This window comes from Ammospiza caudacuta, chromosome 1 (assembly GCF_027887145.1).
Source record: "Ammospiza caudacuta isolate bAmmCau1 chromosome 1, bAmmCau1.pri, whole genome shotgun sequence".
Classification (NCBI taxonomy): domain Eukaryota; kingdom Metazoa; phylum Chordata; class Aves; order Passeriformes; family Passerellidae; genus Ammospiza; species Ammospiza caudacuta.
Window position 1 is genome coordinate 134731677 of NC_080593.1, and position 19336 is coordinate 134751012.

Below are 19336 nucleotides of genomic sequence, written 5' to 3' on the forward strand. Positions count from 1 at the left end.
AGAATAGTTCATCGTAACATTCTACATATTTAAGCAATACCAGAAAATCACACAGAAAATTGAACTGCAGTCATGACCAAATGTCTTAATGACCAGAAGAGGGGGACTGCACACATGGATAAGAGATGCCTAGATGCAATTCCATCTCCTAATTAATTACATGAACATTTATTCCCTTTGTGGGCAAAAATCTTGTCTACATAGGAAAGCAGACAAGAAGAGGGGTCACAATAGGGTCACACTGGAGACCAACCCATAGTATGTTCCCAGGTTTGTAGAAATTTTCTGACTGGAGAATCAACACAAAGGTCCACAGGGTAGGTTTTAGGAGAGTGAGCAGTGTGAACTGAAGTGCTTGAGAACTTTTGCAGAGGAGAATGAGCATGGCTATGTCTAGTGGGATAATAAAGAGAATAGAAAAGAACATGAACCATCCAGGGTGATACTTCAGTTCACATGTTGAAAGAAGGACCAAAATCAAAGTCTTTAGGTGTCATCCATACAACACTATGAAAGACATGGCAACCTTTAGTCCCTTTTCCAGAAAGGCAAATGATGTAACAAGTAACAGGTGAATCTACATCTATCTATATCAATATCTATATCTATATCATATGACTGACTTCAAGGACAGTGTGTATCATCTTGATTTGAGAGGGTGTGGAAAGGCAACAATTTTTTGATCTAAGAAAATGTGCTAGTGAAAGCAGTGGAGTTAGTATAAGAACACATGCTGCCAGTAAAATAAGATGTTCATGGGCATTGAGGGTCAGATGTGCTGACACTTCTGAGATAAGTTGATTGTGAAATTGCTGCATTAAAATTTTAGAAGAAGATGTTCAAAGTTAAAAAAAGATAAATCCATCTTCACTTTCTTAGCTTGAGCAGTTTAAGAGATGCTCAGCTGTGACTAGAGAGGAAAGGATGCCAACTTTCCAGCGTGTGTGTGCACATTTCTTTTGCTCATAATTAATAGCCCCTGTGCTTGCTAAGTTTTTGGAAAGCAGCTCGCAGCCTACCTAGGTAATGCCTTCTGACAACGTTTTGAAGATCAGTTATGTCATATGGCTGCCTTTTAGAAAAAAAATTGTAATGCATAGCAGTGCCATATGGCATCTCTGAAGAATCAGCCGGATTGGACAGACATTCATTGGATAAAGTCCCACAGCACTTGGAAAAGAATGTAGTCCTGTTGCCAAAATGTGGCCTTTGTTAATCTCCTAACTATTATTGTGCAGAAACCAATTCATCTGTATTAATTATAAACAAATTTTAATTACTTCAGTAAAAGCTCATTATACAAATATCTAATGCCAAACAAGCTGCCTTAACCCTTTGTGAGACTCCAAAGAAATCTTTAGATGTTTGATGGTGGGTGTTCTGTGAAAAGCTGAAATTTCAGGAAGAGTGCAGACTACAATTGTGTGGCATTATGTTTTCCTCTCTTCACATTTCATATTGTATGTACGTTTTACAGACTCTATCAAAATAGTGTCTGTGGTTATAAAAGGCCATTTACAACTCAAATCTGAAAGCACATAACTGAACCTTACATCTTCTATTGTTTAAGATTTCACAGTAAAATATAGTCCATTTTAAAATTGCAATGACTCACAATGGCATGAAAAATGTGACAAACTCCAACCTGTTCATAGTAAAGCATTCAGCACTGTCCAGGCTCGCTTGCAGTTTTTCGGTCTGGCTTGTAGCCCTACCATCAACCAATCCACCTGAGATGCAGGGCAATGATGTTTGGGGGTAGCTCAGGCACTGCTGCCGATTCCGTAGTCTGCCCCCCGAAGAAGCTTTTTTCCTCTCACAGGAATATGTGTTTTACAGTAAAGTTAAGCAAAACATTGCAATTGGTTATATTCACCAAGACTTTGTGTAAAATTTTCATTTGTTACTCATGCATACAGCTTTGTCCTCCATTGGCCACCAAAAAGGGCTTCTCTAATCTCACTTTGAGATGGGTGGGTGGTAATGCTCTTCATCATAATTTGGCTACCATTATGAAATTATGTAAGACTCTGAGAGGTTAACCTGCTCTGTCTCATGACGTATTAACACAACAGGCCCAAGGTCAAGAAAACACAAAGTAGGATCCTGGAGTTTTGCCATGAGTTTCAGCTGTGAATGAAATCCAAAGCTCAGTGAAAAGAAGAACAACATTTTTAGTTTGAGGTCAAAACCATCCAACCTATCTTAACTATCCATCTTACTTGAATTATTAGAACATACATAACCTTATAGCATGAAACTCTTGCAGTCTTAAATCTCTCTAGACTTGCTGAAAAATGGACCCACCTTAATGAAACCTACAGGAGTTTGACATACTGAGGGTTAAAAATGATATTTCACAAATATATATGTATTTTCTTATTTCACAGGACTTTTCGTATCAGACAGCATAATTTTAAGAATTTGTATTTGTGTAGGAATTTTTGAATAATATGTGAACTTGGGTGCTTGGGTTTCATTTCACCACATCAACCATTTTGTCTTAACAAACATTCCCAGCAATATTCTGACTTGGACTTCAATAGCTTAATACCAATAGAACCAATTCATGCCTTCTTCCTATCTCAAGCTTTGGAATTCCCACTTAAAAAATAAGTCTGTCTCCCTCTAGTTTTCCCACCTTTGCTGTATTAACACACATATTGTCATGAAAGCTAATTCCAGGGTAATTAATATGTGGTTTATCACTTCATTTGTGACTTTTGGTAATGGTATATCTAATCATCAAGGTTAAGTACATGTTCTCTATATTAAATTGACAGAAGCACGCTTCGGCTCAATTTGAAATGGCCTTATGACCACTGAGTGGCCTTATGACCAAAAAATTGTCTTGTACTCAATGAACAGTCTTTTAACATTAAGGACCATAAATTCCAATAGTCCATGCAAACTGTTGAGTAAAGATGTTCTCTGGCATAACATGCTGTTTTCCTGGGAGTCACTGGCTGAAAGGTTGTGTAGAGAGCTAATTTCTTCTCCTTAAAAGACAGAGGGAAATCACAGAAGGAAAAATATGAAGTGGAGAGCTTTTGCTAAAAGTTTGTTAATCCGCTATACTTCTAGGATACCATATCTCATTTCACATCCAAATGCCCTGGCATCTTACAGTAAATAAACCTTAGTAACAAATACTGAAATCCAAGGACTTTCAAATATTAAATTGCCATAGATAACTTCTTGTTTTTCTGTGGTATTTATGGAAAATTTTCATGTGAATTAAAAATTAACATTATTTGACATTGATATGTCAAAACTAGAAGCCTGAAATCAGATACTCACGACATACTGTGATACCTCATTAAGATCTGGGTGGTCAGAGATCCTAACTATAGAGTCCTCATTGAAGCAATATTAATATTATGTATAAATTTTATACATAAAGCAAGCAAGCTGTTTTGGTTTTTTTTTTTGAATACAGGTTTATATACCTTTAAAACTACTTTATGTATCTTTAAACAAACACGATGATCCTACTGAAATAAATAAAACACTTCAGCAAGAGGAAGATGAGGATCAAAAGATTATTTTTCAATTCCCTTCCCAGAGGTTCTGTCTTACTAGAGAGCTCATTTTGTTTCAACTAAGATACATAAAGAACATGTTTTCATTACATCCAGAATAAAAAGCATGGAACCAGAAATTCTTATTACTGAAAAATCAAATATACTGCAGAAAATGCAAGCTTGAAAGTCTTAAATTATATTTTATGTTTTGCCTACTTGGTCTTTTTCCCCATTATCTCTTACAATTAGGCCTTAGTAAATTGAGGGTTACAGTCAAAAACAGCAAGGAAGAATCATGAAGCTGGCAGGACTGACTGTGCAAGTAGCCAGAGCATCTGTTTCAAAACAGTGCCATGAAATGAAACTGCAGGGAAGAAAACACATCAAGGAAAGAGATGCATTATCAAGAAACCAGTGGCAGTCAAGAGGAAAAAGCCAGAGAAACCCAAATTGAAATTGATACAAAATTTGGTGCCACAAAAGTAGGTGTCAGGTTATGCACTGACTGGCAAGGTTAGACTGGCTTGGACTTGCTTGGAGAATGTCAGAAGAGAAAAGCACTATCACACCACTATCAGAGCAGGCATGTGCTGAAGCAGCCAAAAAATCCCTTATTGCTAAGCTCTGCCTGTTTTCTGAGCCTGCCAGACCCTGACCAGAGCAACGTGTAGGACTTGTATGGAATGTGGTTTGGCAAACTTTTTTTGGTGCTTGTCTTTGTACTATACTAACTGTTTAACAGGCCAAAAAATATTAAGCAGGAGAAATTAAAGGCAGGCCATCAGTAGTCCGAGACAAATCTCATCAAATGCAGCAGGAGAAGCTAATCTGGGAAAGTAGAAAGGTACTTACCACTTTGCATGTCAGGACCAGACTACCCTTCTGTGCTTGTGTAGTGCTGCTGAGAATAAAATACCAAGCGGAAAATCAAAAAAGTAGTAGGAGTCTGTGCTGCCATGTTTTATGTATATAATGGAGCCTAGTACAGGTTGGGATAACACCCTTTTAAGGAATATTGCTGTTTCCCTTTATGGGCCAAAGGAGCTGGGGCTTCTAATGGTAACAAGCTTCAGTATTTGTGTCAGACCACATTCAACATGCTTTTATACTAACAGCTATGGAGCACTTTACGATGCACCTTTGTGTTCCAGGTTAATAAAAACTTCAAAAGGAAGTTGATAAAAGTAGAAGATGTCATAGTATTTTTTCTCGGGGGAAAAAACCCCAAACCTAGCAATGTGGACCACTGTACTTTTCCTGGCTTTTAATATCAAGCAATTAGCATTACTCTAAAATTTACCACAACCCAAATTAATAAGAGGTTCATTTAAAAATTCTTTAAGGCTGACTGATTAATACCCTGGAAAGAAACCATTTCTGCCTGGTGCATGAGACTATTTTAATTTCTGTGATGCTGCAGCTCCTAAGCTCATGAAGAGGTTTGGAGAGGTTTCCCAATGTTGATAATTTTACAGTAGGACAGGATCAATCTGAAAGAAAATGTGCTTTTACCTATCAGCCAGTGATCCCTTTGGGTTTATGGTCTGTGTTGATGCCCTTTCCTTACAGTGATGAACTTGCTCACATGTGCAGAGCAGGTTTTGATTTCGTGGGGGTTACAGAAGGTATGCAACATTGCTGAGATCTTCTTTCATTGGGAAGAAGAGCTGGTAGCTTGTGACTGTTAAACTCAGTCACTGAGAAGAATTGGATTCCTCCTCCGTGAATCTTCCTTGGGAGCTATCATTAGACTGCATTTGTTGGGTGGGGATGGGGTGGAGGCCAGCTATGCTGCCCGGGGCTGAGAGCGCTGCTCTGCTCCAAGGCTGATCCCATGCCGGTCACCTTCTGGGTGCTGTGCTCTTGTTCACACTGTGCTGCTGTTTTCTCACTTGGATCTTTCTATCTAATATGAAGAACACTGGTGAAAATCACTAGGTAAGAGCAGAGAACTATGATAATCACTAGAGAATCTGAGAAAATATTTGTAGTGTTAAATACCGTGATCATGCACTTTATGACATGGTGCCTTCATAAACACTTCGTTCTCACCTGAAAGCATGTGAATAATTTCCCCTCATTTTCTTTCTTACCAAGGACTACAGTTGCCATAAATCCAGATCTATTCTTGATTCCTTTTTAAAGAAATTATTCTTGCCAATTCTGCTGAGTGGTTGAAAAAAGCACGCGACTCAAAAATAGTATATTTGATAGTGTGAGAAACCTTTGAAATGATTTGTGGTATTTTTGCTACAGATAACCATCCTATGGTGTTGCATAATGATATCCAAATAGTGAAACCAGTTTTCCAAGAAAAACATTGAGTTAGTCTGGAAGAATGACCCACCCTGTGTAGGAAGTAAATATGTACAGAAATAAAAGAGGCAACAGAGCTTTTCTTCTCTCTTGTTGTAATTTTAAGTTCCATACTTACACAACACGAGTAGAGGAAACTATGAAGGGAAATGAAGGGAACTCCCAACTCCCTCTACTGGGAAGAACCAGAAGACCCACTGTGGACATTGTTCCTTGTAATTTTGTACATGCATTTACTGTTGCTTTCTATGAATATTTTTTTTTAATAATTGGGTCATATTTCAACATGCACAACTGATCCTATGTTGCTATCAGCATCCTATTTCTGTGTGACTGCAGGCGCTGCTGCATGGTGAGTGCCATGGGTGGTGTAGGTCTGGCTATGACAAGTTGGCTTTGCTGGGGGACTGAAGTTTGGCCCTCAGCAGGGAACCAAGATTACTGTTGGATGAACTGAGGGCACCATTTTGGCCTTATGAAAATTTCTGGAGTGAGGGCCCACAAAGCCAAGAGTCTCACCAGGGAAGAGCAAAGGCGGCAATGATGGTCTTTTTGAGCCTCTATGAAGGTGTAAATCCTATCAAGGATCAGGATCCTCCAAAGAGCAGAGGCAGCAATGGCATTGGGTTCATCCCATCTGACTGTGGACTGCAGAGCTGAAAAGCCCCACCTGCTCTGAGTGGATTCACACCAGAGTGTGCTTTGGAAGAACATTTCTATGAGAGCAGTGGGGTCACTCCTGAGAATTCCTGGCTGATATAGGAAATTAAGGTTTTTGGGACATAGGTTTGTTCTGAAATCGCTATGACCCCGACACTGAGAATCAAGTACAGTCTCTAATCAATATGTTGGCAAATAAACTGATTTCATATTTCTGCTTAAAATAAAACTATGATTTTGATGACTGACAAGAGATACTTTTTCTCTTTTCCCAAATCTTTCATTTTCTGTTACACTGATTCTCATGGGAAATATAAGTGCTTGGTAATATGGAGAAGCACTTGCAAATACAATGAAGCAAATTTCATTTCCTAATTCACAAGGCCAGAAGTATGAATATGATTATAGGAAGAAATGTAAACCACATGATAGATTTTTAAAGAAATACCATCATGGCACACTGAACTTTGTTCCCATCATAGCCACTGGCATCTAGAAGTTACACCTGTGGAACAGAGTGGCACTCTCTCCTTTTTGTGCTGTTTTATGATGTCATATCAGAAATTAATTATTTAACAAAATACAGTGCTCTTTGGATTTACAGACATGAATGTAATCAAATGGCATGTGTGAAATTAATAATACAGAAAACTTAGTGCAAGGAGTGATGAAGTACACTTGAACACGAAGAGTGGTGATGTACATGTTAGCACATCAATTTATCCAATGTGAAGTCAAGCGGAAATTATTTATAAATCATTTGTCTTTTTAAAGGAAGGTAATGCTAAGATGTTGCCCTTAACATGTCTGATAAGCACACTCTGATGTGATTTAAGTCTTTAAATAGATTCAAAATGAATATAGAGAGTCTTGCAGCTTTGATACCAACAAGAATGAACACATCAGAGAGTGCCTGATATGTAGAATTGTAAAGAACTGACAAATACGACTCACAGAAATCTTACAGTTAAAAGCCAAGGTAAATTTAAAAAAATGTAGGATAAGTGGCACAGCAAGAATAACATGAAAAATGAAAGCATCTGTGAGAGAAAGAGAGGGATGGAAGGAAGGAGGGAAGTGGCAGAAGGAAGGAAGTGGCGGAAGGAAGTGGCGGAAGGAAGTGGCGGAAGGAAGTGGTGGAAGTGGTGGAAGTGGCGGAAGTGGCGGAAGTGGCGGAAGGAAGGAAGGAAGGAAGGAAGGAAGGAAGGAAGGAAGGAAGGAAGGAAGGAAGGAAGGAAGGAAGTGGCGGAAGTGTCGGAAGTGTTGGAAGTGTCGGAAGTGTCGGAAGGAAGGAAGGAAGGAAGGAAGGAAGGAAGGAAGGAAGGAAGGAAGGAAGCGTCGGAAGGAAGTGTCGGAAGGAAGTGTCGGAAGGAAGTGGCGGAAGGTAGTGGCGGAAGGAAGGAAGGAAGGAAGGAAGGAAGTGTCGGAAGGAAGGAAGGAAGTGTCGGAAGGAAGTGTCGGAAGGAAGGAAGGAAGGAAGTGTCGGAAGGAAGGAAGGAAGGAAGGAAGGAAGGAAGGAAGGAAGGAAGGAAGGAAGGAAGGCTGGCTTGATCACTCCTCATCAAGGATATGGGAAGAACCAGCACATAGATAAACCAGAGAGCCCAAGGTGACAGTGTATCCACACAGATGAAGGAAGATGACAGCTCTCACATGCAAATGTGCAGAAGGATTGAATGCTCTCAGGTGCCTTCTTATTTTAAGTTATCTTTACCTTTACTGTGGATTAGAAAACTCAGTCACCAGTATGAAATAACTGAGGACAGATAAGCAGATGAAATATAAAGAAGCCAAGCCCAGTTTTGGTTTCCTTGCCCTGACTTCCCTGAGGACAGTGACTGTAGTTTCCACTTTGCTTTGGTGACGAGGGATCAGGCTGGTCTTGAGAGTTTCAGTCGGACTCTTTGGCTTTAAGCAGCAGAAAGGTGAGACAGGTCTGGGATATGAGCAATTTGAAATTATTTACAGCTTAGCCCAGGAGAAATGTGGAAGCAACCTGGAAAGTATTCCTTATGTCTTCATTAAGAACAATGAAAAAGAAATAATCTCTCTTAGCTTTTTTGTTTGATTTTTCTTTCTATATGAGTCTAAATATCTAAGACTAAACTGAAGACCCCCACAGTAGTTGTCAAAAGCCTCGTTGGATGGAGACATACCACATACTGAATCAACACCTGCTGCAGTTATCCTGGCAAAGATCCTTTTCTGATGATGATGTCTAATAATGCCACTATAGGTAAATCTTTCAAAGAGGTTTTGCACAGTGAACAGAGGAGAAAATTTCACTTTGGTGAAATTTGTCAAATTCAGGAGAAAGTTGTTTAACCCAATTGAAGTGGTGTATGTTTTTCTCATGCCAAGTATTGTGTAAAGTTGTATTTTCCACATTTTAAAAGAAATAGTTTTAGGGTAAGCTACAGATTAGAGCTCAAACCTGAACTCTTTCTTTTTTGACATCAATTGTGGTGAAAATTCCACACAAGTAGACCTAAAATGTCATTTATTACTCTTTTCCTGTCAGCAGGAACATCTGATTCACAAGCAACCATATGCCAAAAATCTTACAAGATGCAGGTAGAAACTCTGACAAGGTCTACTTCATCATGACAGTGCTGAAACAGTGACATAATTCAGAAACACAGCTTTGATCATGACTTGCAGCACAGATATATCAGAATTATTCCAAAAGACTTCCTATGAGCCCTAAAGGGAGTATATATTTATAGTAATAGTTATCAGGAGCTTGAGAAACATTGCAACATTAAAGTAAACACAAGTTGTGAAGGTCATGTAAGCTGCTGGACTAAACCAGCAGGAAATTCAGGCTATGGCAGTCAGGATATGTGACAGACATGAAGGAAAATGGAGGTAGAAAAAAAAAAAAAAAAGACTATATTTGAAATGCCACCATATAAAAATATATCAGAACTGATGTGGTTCTTCAACATGATAAAATTTGAAGCAAATTCATACTTAAACTCTCATTTAAAAGGCCAATCTTTTTTATTAACGGCTTAGAACAGACACTGAAAATAAACAGGATAAAGAACAGGAGTGTGCTTTTGAGAGTTTAAAGGCTCTATTGACTACATTCCCAGTTCTGGCATTTTATGATATTTCTCAGTCTACAGCTGTTTCAGCAGATGCCAGCAGCTATGGTCTTGGTGTGGTGCTACTCCAATTACATGGACATGATTGGAAACCTGTAGCTTATTGTTCCAGATAGCTTATAGCTTTCAGATGCCAAAACCAAGCACAATCCAATAGAGAGAGAATATTGGGCAACCATATGGGCACAAAAAGAATGATATAGCATGTTCTTGGTCTTGAAAATGTCTAATGACAGCTCCGTGGTTCCCACTTTATTATTAGGGCGCTCTTTAGACTGTAGAGATCATTCACACATTTGAAATACAGACAAATTCCCCTGCTGTAAAATCTGTTCACATTGAGCTCATCTGGAATCTTATGGCGATCACTCTTGTCAGTAGAAGTGGCCACCAAAGCCAAAGTGTAAGTTGGTGTCCTTTTGATGCACTGGCATCACTGCAGAAACCAGATGGGTGAAACTAACCACACATGGGTTTTGCACTATTGCTGCACAGGTTTCAGGGATTTAACCCTGCTAGCTCAGGCATTTATCAGTGACCATCCATGGCTTCAGCAGGCAGAGACAGACAAAGTCTAAGACAACTTGATCATAATTAACAACTCTTCAGGTTTCCTGTATCTTTTTTCTAAGAATTGTTGTTTGCCCTTTAGAAGTGAAGTTATTACAAAAGAAACATGAACGACCCTGATATTTACTCAGTTGAAGAGCAGTATATAGACACAAGAGTTCTAAGTAACTAGTTCCAAAACCTTGGGGATAAAATCAGAAGTTTCATGATACCTATGGAAAAAAAAAAATCAGAGAAATCTCATATGCAACATTTAGGAAGACTTTAGGAAAGAATAGCGAAAGCAGTATCTGAAGTAGAAAAATGTCTGGTTGGTTGCTTGAGGGTTTTTGTTTTTTTTTTTTCTTTCAGTTTTTTTGATTTTAAGATATGTGGCTATCCTGCTTCTCACTCATTCCACACAGAAGTAAAACACTGAAAAGTTTATATACATATATATGATCATATATATCATACACACATATATATATTTATATATGCATGTGTGATATATGTGTATGTGTGTGTATGTGTGTGTGTGTGTGTGTGTGTGTGTGAGCTAGATAGTCTGTGAGATATAAAAAGCCTGTGAGGCCTAATTCAATAGCTTTTGTGATGTGGAATAACCCCCAACACACAACAACCAACCTGATGAAAACCTGCCATTTTATATGGCTCTGCTTAAAGGTCTTCAGATGAACAGATGTTAACTCTAGGAATCCTCAAAATTTCTTCTTTAATGATTGGAACAAATCCCAAAGTTTATGCAAGCTCATTAGGAAACCTTGTTCTGATATATCTGAATGGGCAAGTATTTTAGACTTCCTGTTTTTTTCACTGTATGTTACTGACCCCTGAAATCCTGATCAAGGGACAGTCATACCACTAAGGAAATAATTTTGTTGAAGAATGCTAAATTGAATAAACAGAAATCTCTAGCTTTGAAATGGGAAATCTGAAGGAATCAATTTCAGAGAAGTCATAGGAAAGAAAGAAACTGGCTTCATGTTGAAATCACTGAAGCCTACAATTCATCAGGAACTGCAATTTGCTGTCATGTAGCAAACTTCACTAGAAGATTGTTTATGGATTGAGAAAGTAAAGGAGGGGCTTGGGGAGATGTACACTGCTTCCTCAAAACTACACGAGAAGAGAAACAAACAAAACTAGAAAGCTTCCTGGCAAAAAATGTTACAAAGAGAAATTGGCTTTTATTAAGTAAAGTTTGAATAATTACTCACTGTGAGATGAAGGAAATACTTATTCACCTTCTCACAGTGAGCCAAACCCTTCCCCAAACTCACAGACACCACAGTGATATCAGAAATGAAGATATTTAATCAGAAATGCTTATTTCTGACATGACACCTCTCAAAAGGCTTATTTTTTGTCCAGATGCTTGGAAAGTGGCTGGGGCTGCTGTAAGCTGGACCTTTTCAGCACCACATCTTGTAGGTCGTGAAGGCAGCTCTGAAGTCACAGTTTCTTGGGTTTCTTGGATGATTTAGAGACACAGTTTATAACCTGTGTCACTGCTGGCAGAGAAAAAAACACAAGTCAAATCAGGGAAAATACTCCTTTCAATATTTAAATTGTTTATGTATTGCAGACAGTTTCTAGTTTTGAAAATTTTCAAGATGCCTTCTAAATTTGACTTACCTGGTTTCTGTTATATAGGACACAACTATCAAATACAATACACTTATTTTTATTTTTTTGCCCATGCTTAAAAGGAAAGTAATTATGTAAGAAAAAAAAAAAATGAGCTAAAAAAACCCATTACTTGAAAAGAACAGCATTTTTAGTAATAAGGTTTGTGAGTGTTCTAGTTCAACTCCTTTCCTAAGAAATCAGTGGCCAAACATGTCAGTTATTTCAGTGAGACAGAATCAGGTTGTTTCTGCAGACGGGCCATAAATTATTATGGCACGTCACATGAGGTTTTGACACATGCAGCAGCACCTAATTTCAAGAAAAGTTCCAGCAAACTGATGGAGCATACACCAGAATTCAACTTAAGCTGGCTGAATTTAGCTCTTTAACTATACAAGTTGTGGATTTTCTTAGACATTCTCATTGCTACTTTCCCTTTAAAATGTAATTTTGCACATTGCACTGTGTAGTGTTAAAAGTGTTATGTTTATTTCCTCTTTTTTCTATAAATAGCGTGACTCATACTGTGCTTTGTTCTTTCTGGATATTTCTGTGTTATGGTTTATTTACTTCCTATGTCCTCTTGACTTGCATCTTTAAAAGTTTTCAAAAAGAAGGCTTTTGCCAGTGAAACCAGAAAAAAATCTTCTCTCTTCTGTAAGACATAATTTTTTCATTACTTCTACTTTTCCAGTTTGTCTGAAAGGAAAAATAATAAGTGACTGATGTATCAAAGCATCTTCCCTGTAATGATGTGCATATGAGACATTTTAAGTTGCTATTGATCTGCAAATAACAATTCCTGAGACAACCAGATTTCGTCAGTTTCTTTCTAAAAATAAACCAGGCTTTAAATAGAGTCCAACAAATGCAGTAATATCAGACTCAATTATCTAGCTGAGTTTTTTTTCACAGCAGTTTGAAACATTGAAATGCCATCTTCGTTCACTATGGTACTTGATTGTTAGGCTTTCTTTTAAAAATAAGATATCTACTTTATGTTCAGATGTATTTTTCAGCTTAAGTGGTGAACTACATCCTCCTTAGTACTTGATTTTTTAATTGTTGTCTTGTGAATTCTAACACAGCCATGGAAGAACCATTTTTGAGCAAGCTTTTGATTCACATATGAACAGTTAAAACATATGAGTTCAGACAAAATACAATATAAAGGGAACTAGAATACCAACATATCTAGGTGGCTTGTAGAGTATTTCTGGACTTCTGTGAGGAGTATCTCAGGTTATGGAGACACATGGATTTTAAAGCAATCACTACAATAAAAGTCATCTTCAAGAGGAGAATTTTACTTTCTTTATTCAAGACAGTAGTTTTAAATCCTACCTTTGTTTAACTTAGTTTGATGCAAATATAAACAGTGGTTAGGGGGATGTGGAAAATGCGGTTTCAGTTACATCATACTGAGGTCATGATATTAATAGAGTTCCCAGCTTAGACCAGTTTGTTTTTATTTACTGCTGGAGACATGGAGATCTGATATACCAAGAGAGGACTTCACCTCTCTTTATGAAATCTGAACGAGACAGATTTTCAATACAGGAGCACAATTGGTATATTGGTTAGTTACAGCTGGCAGGGAAATGCAGTTTTATTCCCAATTTAAGTATGTATGTAAGTGGAATAATGTACTGTCAACATGTCAGTGAAAAAGATAAGAGAGTTATGTTGTTAGCCTTCCATATACAAAATGTCACTGTACTGTTTAGGAGATGGAGCACTGAGGGACTATGTATACACAAAAGGAAACCTGGAACAGATCATGCACCTTGGATCCATTACCTCATAGTAGCTGTGCACCATTATGTACATTACAGATGGTCGCTGTCTCTAGTTAAACTGTAGGTATATTTAAAAAGGGATCGTGCTGGCCTTCAGAGGTTGTCCTAAACGAGGTCTCCTCTCCACCTCTCCCTCAGCCAGCAGCTCAACTTTCAAGGGACTTCTAGTGGTGTTTAGGTAAACAGCTTCATGGCTGCTGATTTTATTACTGTCTGATATTAGATCACTCTTGTTTATTGCAGGTGGCTGCCCGGCAGGTGGGAAGTTAAGGAACTGTATGTGTGTGTGTTAGGGCAACGGTTTCCCCTTGTTAGGCGAGGGATCCTGTGTGCAAGTGTGTGTGTGTGTGTGTGTGCTGCGTGGCAGTTAATACAGCACTTATTGCTTCCAGGAACCCCAACAGCAAAATGTTTCCTGCACTTCGACTTTGATGAAAAACAAATTTGTTATTTCCATTTTGGTGTTTGTTATAGAAGAAATGCTAAGTCTGTAGTATTTCAGCACTATCTATTCTCTCAGTTTCAGCACAGACAAAAATATTTCAGCACTAAAGATAAATATTTTATATTTTAAAATACATTTAAATATTAATTTGATGAATATTCAATACCTATTTATTTGCATAACCAAAGGAGAGACAATGGATTCAGACAAGATAAGCTGTTTGCTTCTGCAAAACAGAAACTTTTCAAATAATTTTTTCTCTCTTTTTGCTTGGTGTGCTTTATTTAACCAGCAGAATTTTTTTCTTGAAAAGATCTGGGTTTTAATAGGAAGCCATATTTCACTGAAAATGAGTGACAAAGCTGGCATTCCCACAAATGACTGCCAATATATTATTTTTGTTTATGTGATCTTTCCAAAATAACCCAGCTCCCCTTTTTCTGTCACTGTGCATATATTATTTAGCAAAGTGCTTCAGAATGCTGCAAAATTAAAGCAGTTTTAGGACTCCTGACGATGCCAAAAGGCAAACAAGAACCCCAAAAGTATCCTTAGCATACAATTTAATTAAGGAATATCCTGAATAAATATACATGAAACAGAGCTAAAATCTATCCCATTAGAGAAGGAAAAGATGTCAAAATGTATATCAATGGAGTTTATAACCTCCTGAAAGCAGATAGCCTGTCTTTTTTTTTTTTTTTTTTAATTTGGAAAGAATACATTTTCCTCGCTACCAAAGGGTAAACAATAGTGTGCACAGAAAGAAAGGCAGGTAATATGTCAGCTCTTGCAGCATGTACATCACCTAGTGGACATGCTTTGCATACTAAAGGGTGGGGATCTATCCTGCTCATGCATATTTTCTGCTCACGTTATCAAGTGCTAGTCCTGGAGTGCGTTTTCCACACACGTGGAGCTGCAAAGCGCACCCAGCAACTTGTGGCTCACCTGTCCCAGCCCTTGCCAAGCCCCGGAGAGGGGGCAGCATTTCTGCAACACAGCACTTCTTTATGTCTTCGCTCCTTTTCTCTGCAGGGGTCAAAGCAGGATTTAGCCTACACTCCCAAATAAACTGAAAATGATTTTCTGAAGAAAGTCTACACACCATTGGTGTAATCCTGCAGCAGACTCCATCCCGCTGCAATCCTCTGCAGTGCACAACCTACAAAATGTGTGCAAACAGACCGAGGGGAAAATGAAGTGTAGCCCACGCAAATATGTAAAATATACTTGCAAATTAGAGGGAAAATTGGAAAGATATGGTTAAGGCAAAGGTTTGTGAGTTAAAGCTGCCAATGATCCAGCTTAGCATTCTATCTGACTGTTTAGTTTTACATGAATATTTACTGCATCACTCCATCCAAATGAGAGCTTCTCCAGTGAATGCTGTGGTAGCTACCTACAGCCCTGATCCGGATGCCAAGGCCTAATCCAGCTTCAGCAGAAGCAAACAGCGAGATCCTTGTGCACTTCATGGATTGTAAAAGCAAGCTTTTTGGAAGTGGAAGACACGTTTATAGAGAAACATCCCTGAACAAACAAAGGATGGACCTAAAGTCTGCAGTTTGACTGGGAAAGTGTTTGAGGAGCATGAGCTCTGGATGGGAACATGTGACAATATGTAACACTCTGAGCTGCAAGGCAGTGACAATTAAGAGGGACATACTTGTCTCTATTTTTAAACAGCAATGAGGTGAGTTGATATTTAAGTTCTCTTCCAAGAATTTCAGTGCAGATGACTGCCCATAGTATAATTATTCACAGTAAAGACTGAGCCATGTTTCAGCTCTGAACATTTGATCGGGCTCTGTACAATCAAAATATAGTCAGATTTGGACAGCCTAGCAGGATATTTCTGACTTCCATGTGCAACTATACTTTAACCAGCCTTTCTCTCACACAATGTCACACAGTGATACACAGTGTAAATCCTTCATATGTCAAATCAGACATGGCATCTACAGTCTGCAGAAAAAATCTGCAGGGTGTAAAGTTACCAAGTTTTTGTGAGGTCTACTGTGAGGCTGCATTTTTTTTTTCCTTCCTGAAACATGAATTCATCTTCTGAAAAATGTGTTTATTTTTCCTTTTTCACACAAAACCCACGTCTACTTTCTCTGGGAAATAAATAGAGAAAAGAAAAAGGTGTGGATAAGAGAAGTTTGCAATAAGCCAGGCTTCAATCATCAGCTTTGCAATATAATGATAAGACTCAATGGTTACAATCTTTTGTTATTTAGAAATCATGTCAATTCTCCCAGCATGTCTAAGAAAAATATAGTCGCCATAAAGTAGTTGGCATTTAACGCTCTCGACTACACTCCATTATCTGAGAAGGTTTTGTCCTTACTGGAAACAGTGGGAAATGTCATATAAGATGAGCTAGGGCTGGGAGTTTAATAGGTGATTTCTGTATTTTTCTCATTAGGAAATGAGACCCCAGAAGTCTATAAACTTCATGGATATTAAATTGCTAACAGTTCAGACTAGATTTTCCAGACTTTCCAAATCTAAGCTGATGCTTGTCCACTAATTTGAACAGTAATGCCTAGAAAGTTGATTGATCTTCAGGAGTGAATGTACACACTAAACATTGTAGGGTTTTTTTTAAAGCTGTAAACTGAGAATTAGGAGTCAGTGTTCAGTCTGTGACACTTCATCAAACATGATCTGAGACCACTGGCAAACCTCTTTTTTTTTTACCTTACACATAGAACAATTGGAATGAAAGTATCATGCCACAAAGATTTTCAAACTGAAGTTTCTAATCTGCTGAAGACAAAAGAAGGCTTGTAAAATTTGCTATCTTTAGATTATTTTTAAATATCTGAAGGTACTTTAAAAAAGGTTCTCCCATAATTTTGGCTTTGAAATAGACCTCTGTAAAACAGATAGTTTTTAAATTAGAAATCAATGCCAGACTTGTGGCTGCTCACCATCTTTGTAAATTGAAATCACAGTAGACCAAAACATGTCCTGATTTATGATCTGTAAAGCTGAATTTATTCCAATGTAAATTTGACCATGTATTACAAGATACTGACCAGTTCATTAAAGCTCTATATCTTGAAATGTTTGCAGAAAAGGTACCTTTGTCCAGATAATAAAATACATTTAAAACATATTTTCAAAATCAACCAAAATTTCAAAGCCAGCAAGAGAGGCAATACTGTTATAAATATGCAGCTAAATATACATAAAAATGCTTCTTCCCTCCTTTTGGAAACGTGTATGCCTTTATAATAAACACACAGAATGCTACTTTGCATTCAATAGGTCTATTTATGTGTTTAAAATTAAGTATTTGTAAATTTGCAAGATCAGGCCTATAGTGTATGTGTGTGTGCGTGCGTGTGTGTACGTATATGTACAGGAATAAAGAAGGCAGCTTGATTAGAAGTTCTATTCCATGCTCACTCTTTTACTTAACATCTGACATTGGAAAAAATGAAGCTAAATGTTCCAGCATTTCTGACAGTTCCAATCCATTATCTGTAATCTGAAAAAAAACATGCACTTTTTTACTCTGAAGCAAATGTAAGTTTTTTTCTTTTTTTTTTTTTTTTTTTTTGTGGAGACGCCTTCTTTATATAGTGACAACATGATACCAGAGATACCAGTTTGCTGTAGATTGCATGACTGACAATAATATTCTCTGCAACACGTAGAAGGGAATAACTGATGAATCGGAAAATATATGGATGCCTACCGAAATGATTATGTAATGAAACACGAAGTCAAACGGTGGCATGCTTCTATTAATTGTAGATGATAGTAATTAATTTTCACTGCAGTTGTGATCATGTCGCTTCTTTCAGAAGAATCCAGAATCCCCTTCCAGGAAAGTGTGAAATTGCATCTGGGTTCTTCAAGCCATGAAAGAATATAAATTTCTTTTAAAATAAGAGAGGGAGGCCTTCCTCGATACTGTACTTTAGAAAGAGGAAAAAACAAAGTGAAAAAGAAAATGATAATTGTTTTCTCTAAGGCTATTATCTAATGCAAAAGCAAACAGTCTGACTGGAAATCAGCTAACAGAAGGGGATTAGAGAGTAGATCTAAGAGTGGCTTGATTTCTAGCACTGCTGTCTCTTCACACAGTGATGAGACACAGGCAGAGCAGCCAGGAGCTCTCCAGATGGCTAGAGAAAGTGTTTGTCTTGGGTTACTGCAGGGCAGTCTGGACTCTTAAAGCCGGGGAGGCATCATTAGGGAGCAAGTTAGATGTCCACCCAGTAAAAGCGAGCGAAAGAAAGAAAGAGTAGGCAGGCTGCCCGAGAGGGACCACGCTCGCCTATTGTTAACATATACTTGACCCCCACTAACCTCTTCACGACACAGATGTCTCCTACCTCTATCACCTCCCACTGCTTTAAGCCCTCCCCCCCTGCACCTGGGTAGCGGGGCCGGCCCGGCTGCCGGCAGTATGCTGCCTGCCTCGCTCGCTGCCTGCTAGCGGAGCCGGGCGCAGCGGAGCGGCGGCGCAGCCTCGGGCGGGCTCGGCACCGCTCGGCACCGCACCCCGGCTCGGCTCGGGCTCGCCGCGGGCTCAGCTATGCGTCGGCTGCTCGGGGACAGGCAGAGACCCCGCCACTGACAGCGGCCGCTCCCTGCGCTCCACATCACGTTTGTCTGAGGCGGCGGCGGCGGCGGCAGCAGCAGCAGCAAGGAGAAGGACCTGGGCATTAACTATCTCGACTTGGAGACTTTGCTTTATTTTTGGTTCTTGTCCTTTCCCGTGGAACCAGTAGTCTCTCTCGAGCTGATCCTCCTTTAAAAAAAAAAAAAAAAAAGAGCGAGAGAGGGTGGTGGGGGGGGGAAGAGCAGCTGGAGTTTCTCCTCAGCTCGTTTTGACTTTTGTGGACGTGGATCATCTGGACTGGGAAGGGAAGCCGCGCGGCGCTGCTCTCCCCTTTCCCACCCCCTCGCCCCTCCAGCAGCCTGGGCTGCCGTCTCTCCCCCAAGCAGGACGGGAACTTTTATTTGCAGCTCGCAGCCCGTGGCGAATGGTGGGCATCTCCGGTCCTCTGCAGTGTGAGTACGGGCGCGGGCAGGGCTGGGCAGGGCGCGCCGGGGCGGGGGGAGCCCGAGCCCCTTTTCTTTCCCTTTCTCCTCTCCCGCAGGGCTCCCCGGGCTCTGAGGGGCTCCCGTGGCTGTAACTAACCCAGGCGGACCGGGGCTGCTGCTCTGCCCGGGCCAGGTTAGCGCTGCATGCAGCCTTACACGCTCTGTCCCCGGCTTACAAACTAGCACCCCGGATACTGCTCAAAAGCTCAG

General features: G+C 39.3%; 1 protein-coding gene across 2 annotated transcripts in view; it reads left to right on the top strand.

Annotated features, from left to right (window-relative positions):
* Nucleotides 1-18623: 18623 nt before the first annotated feature.
* Nucleotides 18624-19336, top strand: part of RUNX1T1 (RUNX1 partner transcriptional co-repressor 1) — a 112443-nt gene continuing 111730 nt past the window's right edge. For both annotated transcript variants that reach the window (XM_058823287.1, XM_058823371.1), the window contains exon 1: nucleotides 18624-19093. Coding sequence is in view for 1 of the 2 variants with exons in the window: in XM_058823371.1 (XP_058679354.1) it covers nucleotides 19066-19093 (28 nt within the window). In the remaining variant the exon portion in view is untranslated. The remainder of the gene's footprint in view (nucleotides 19094-19336) is intronic.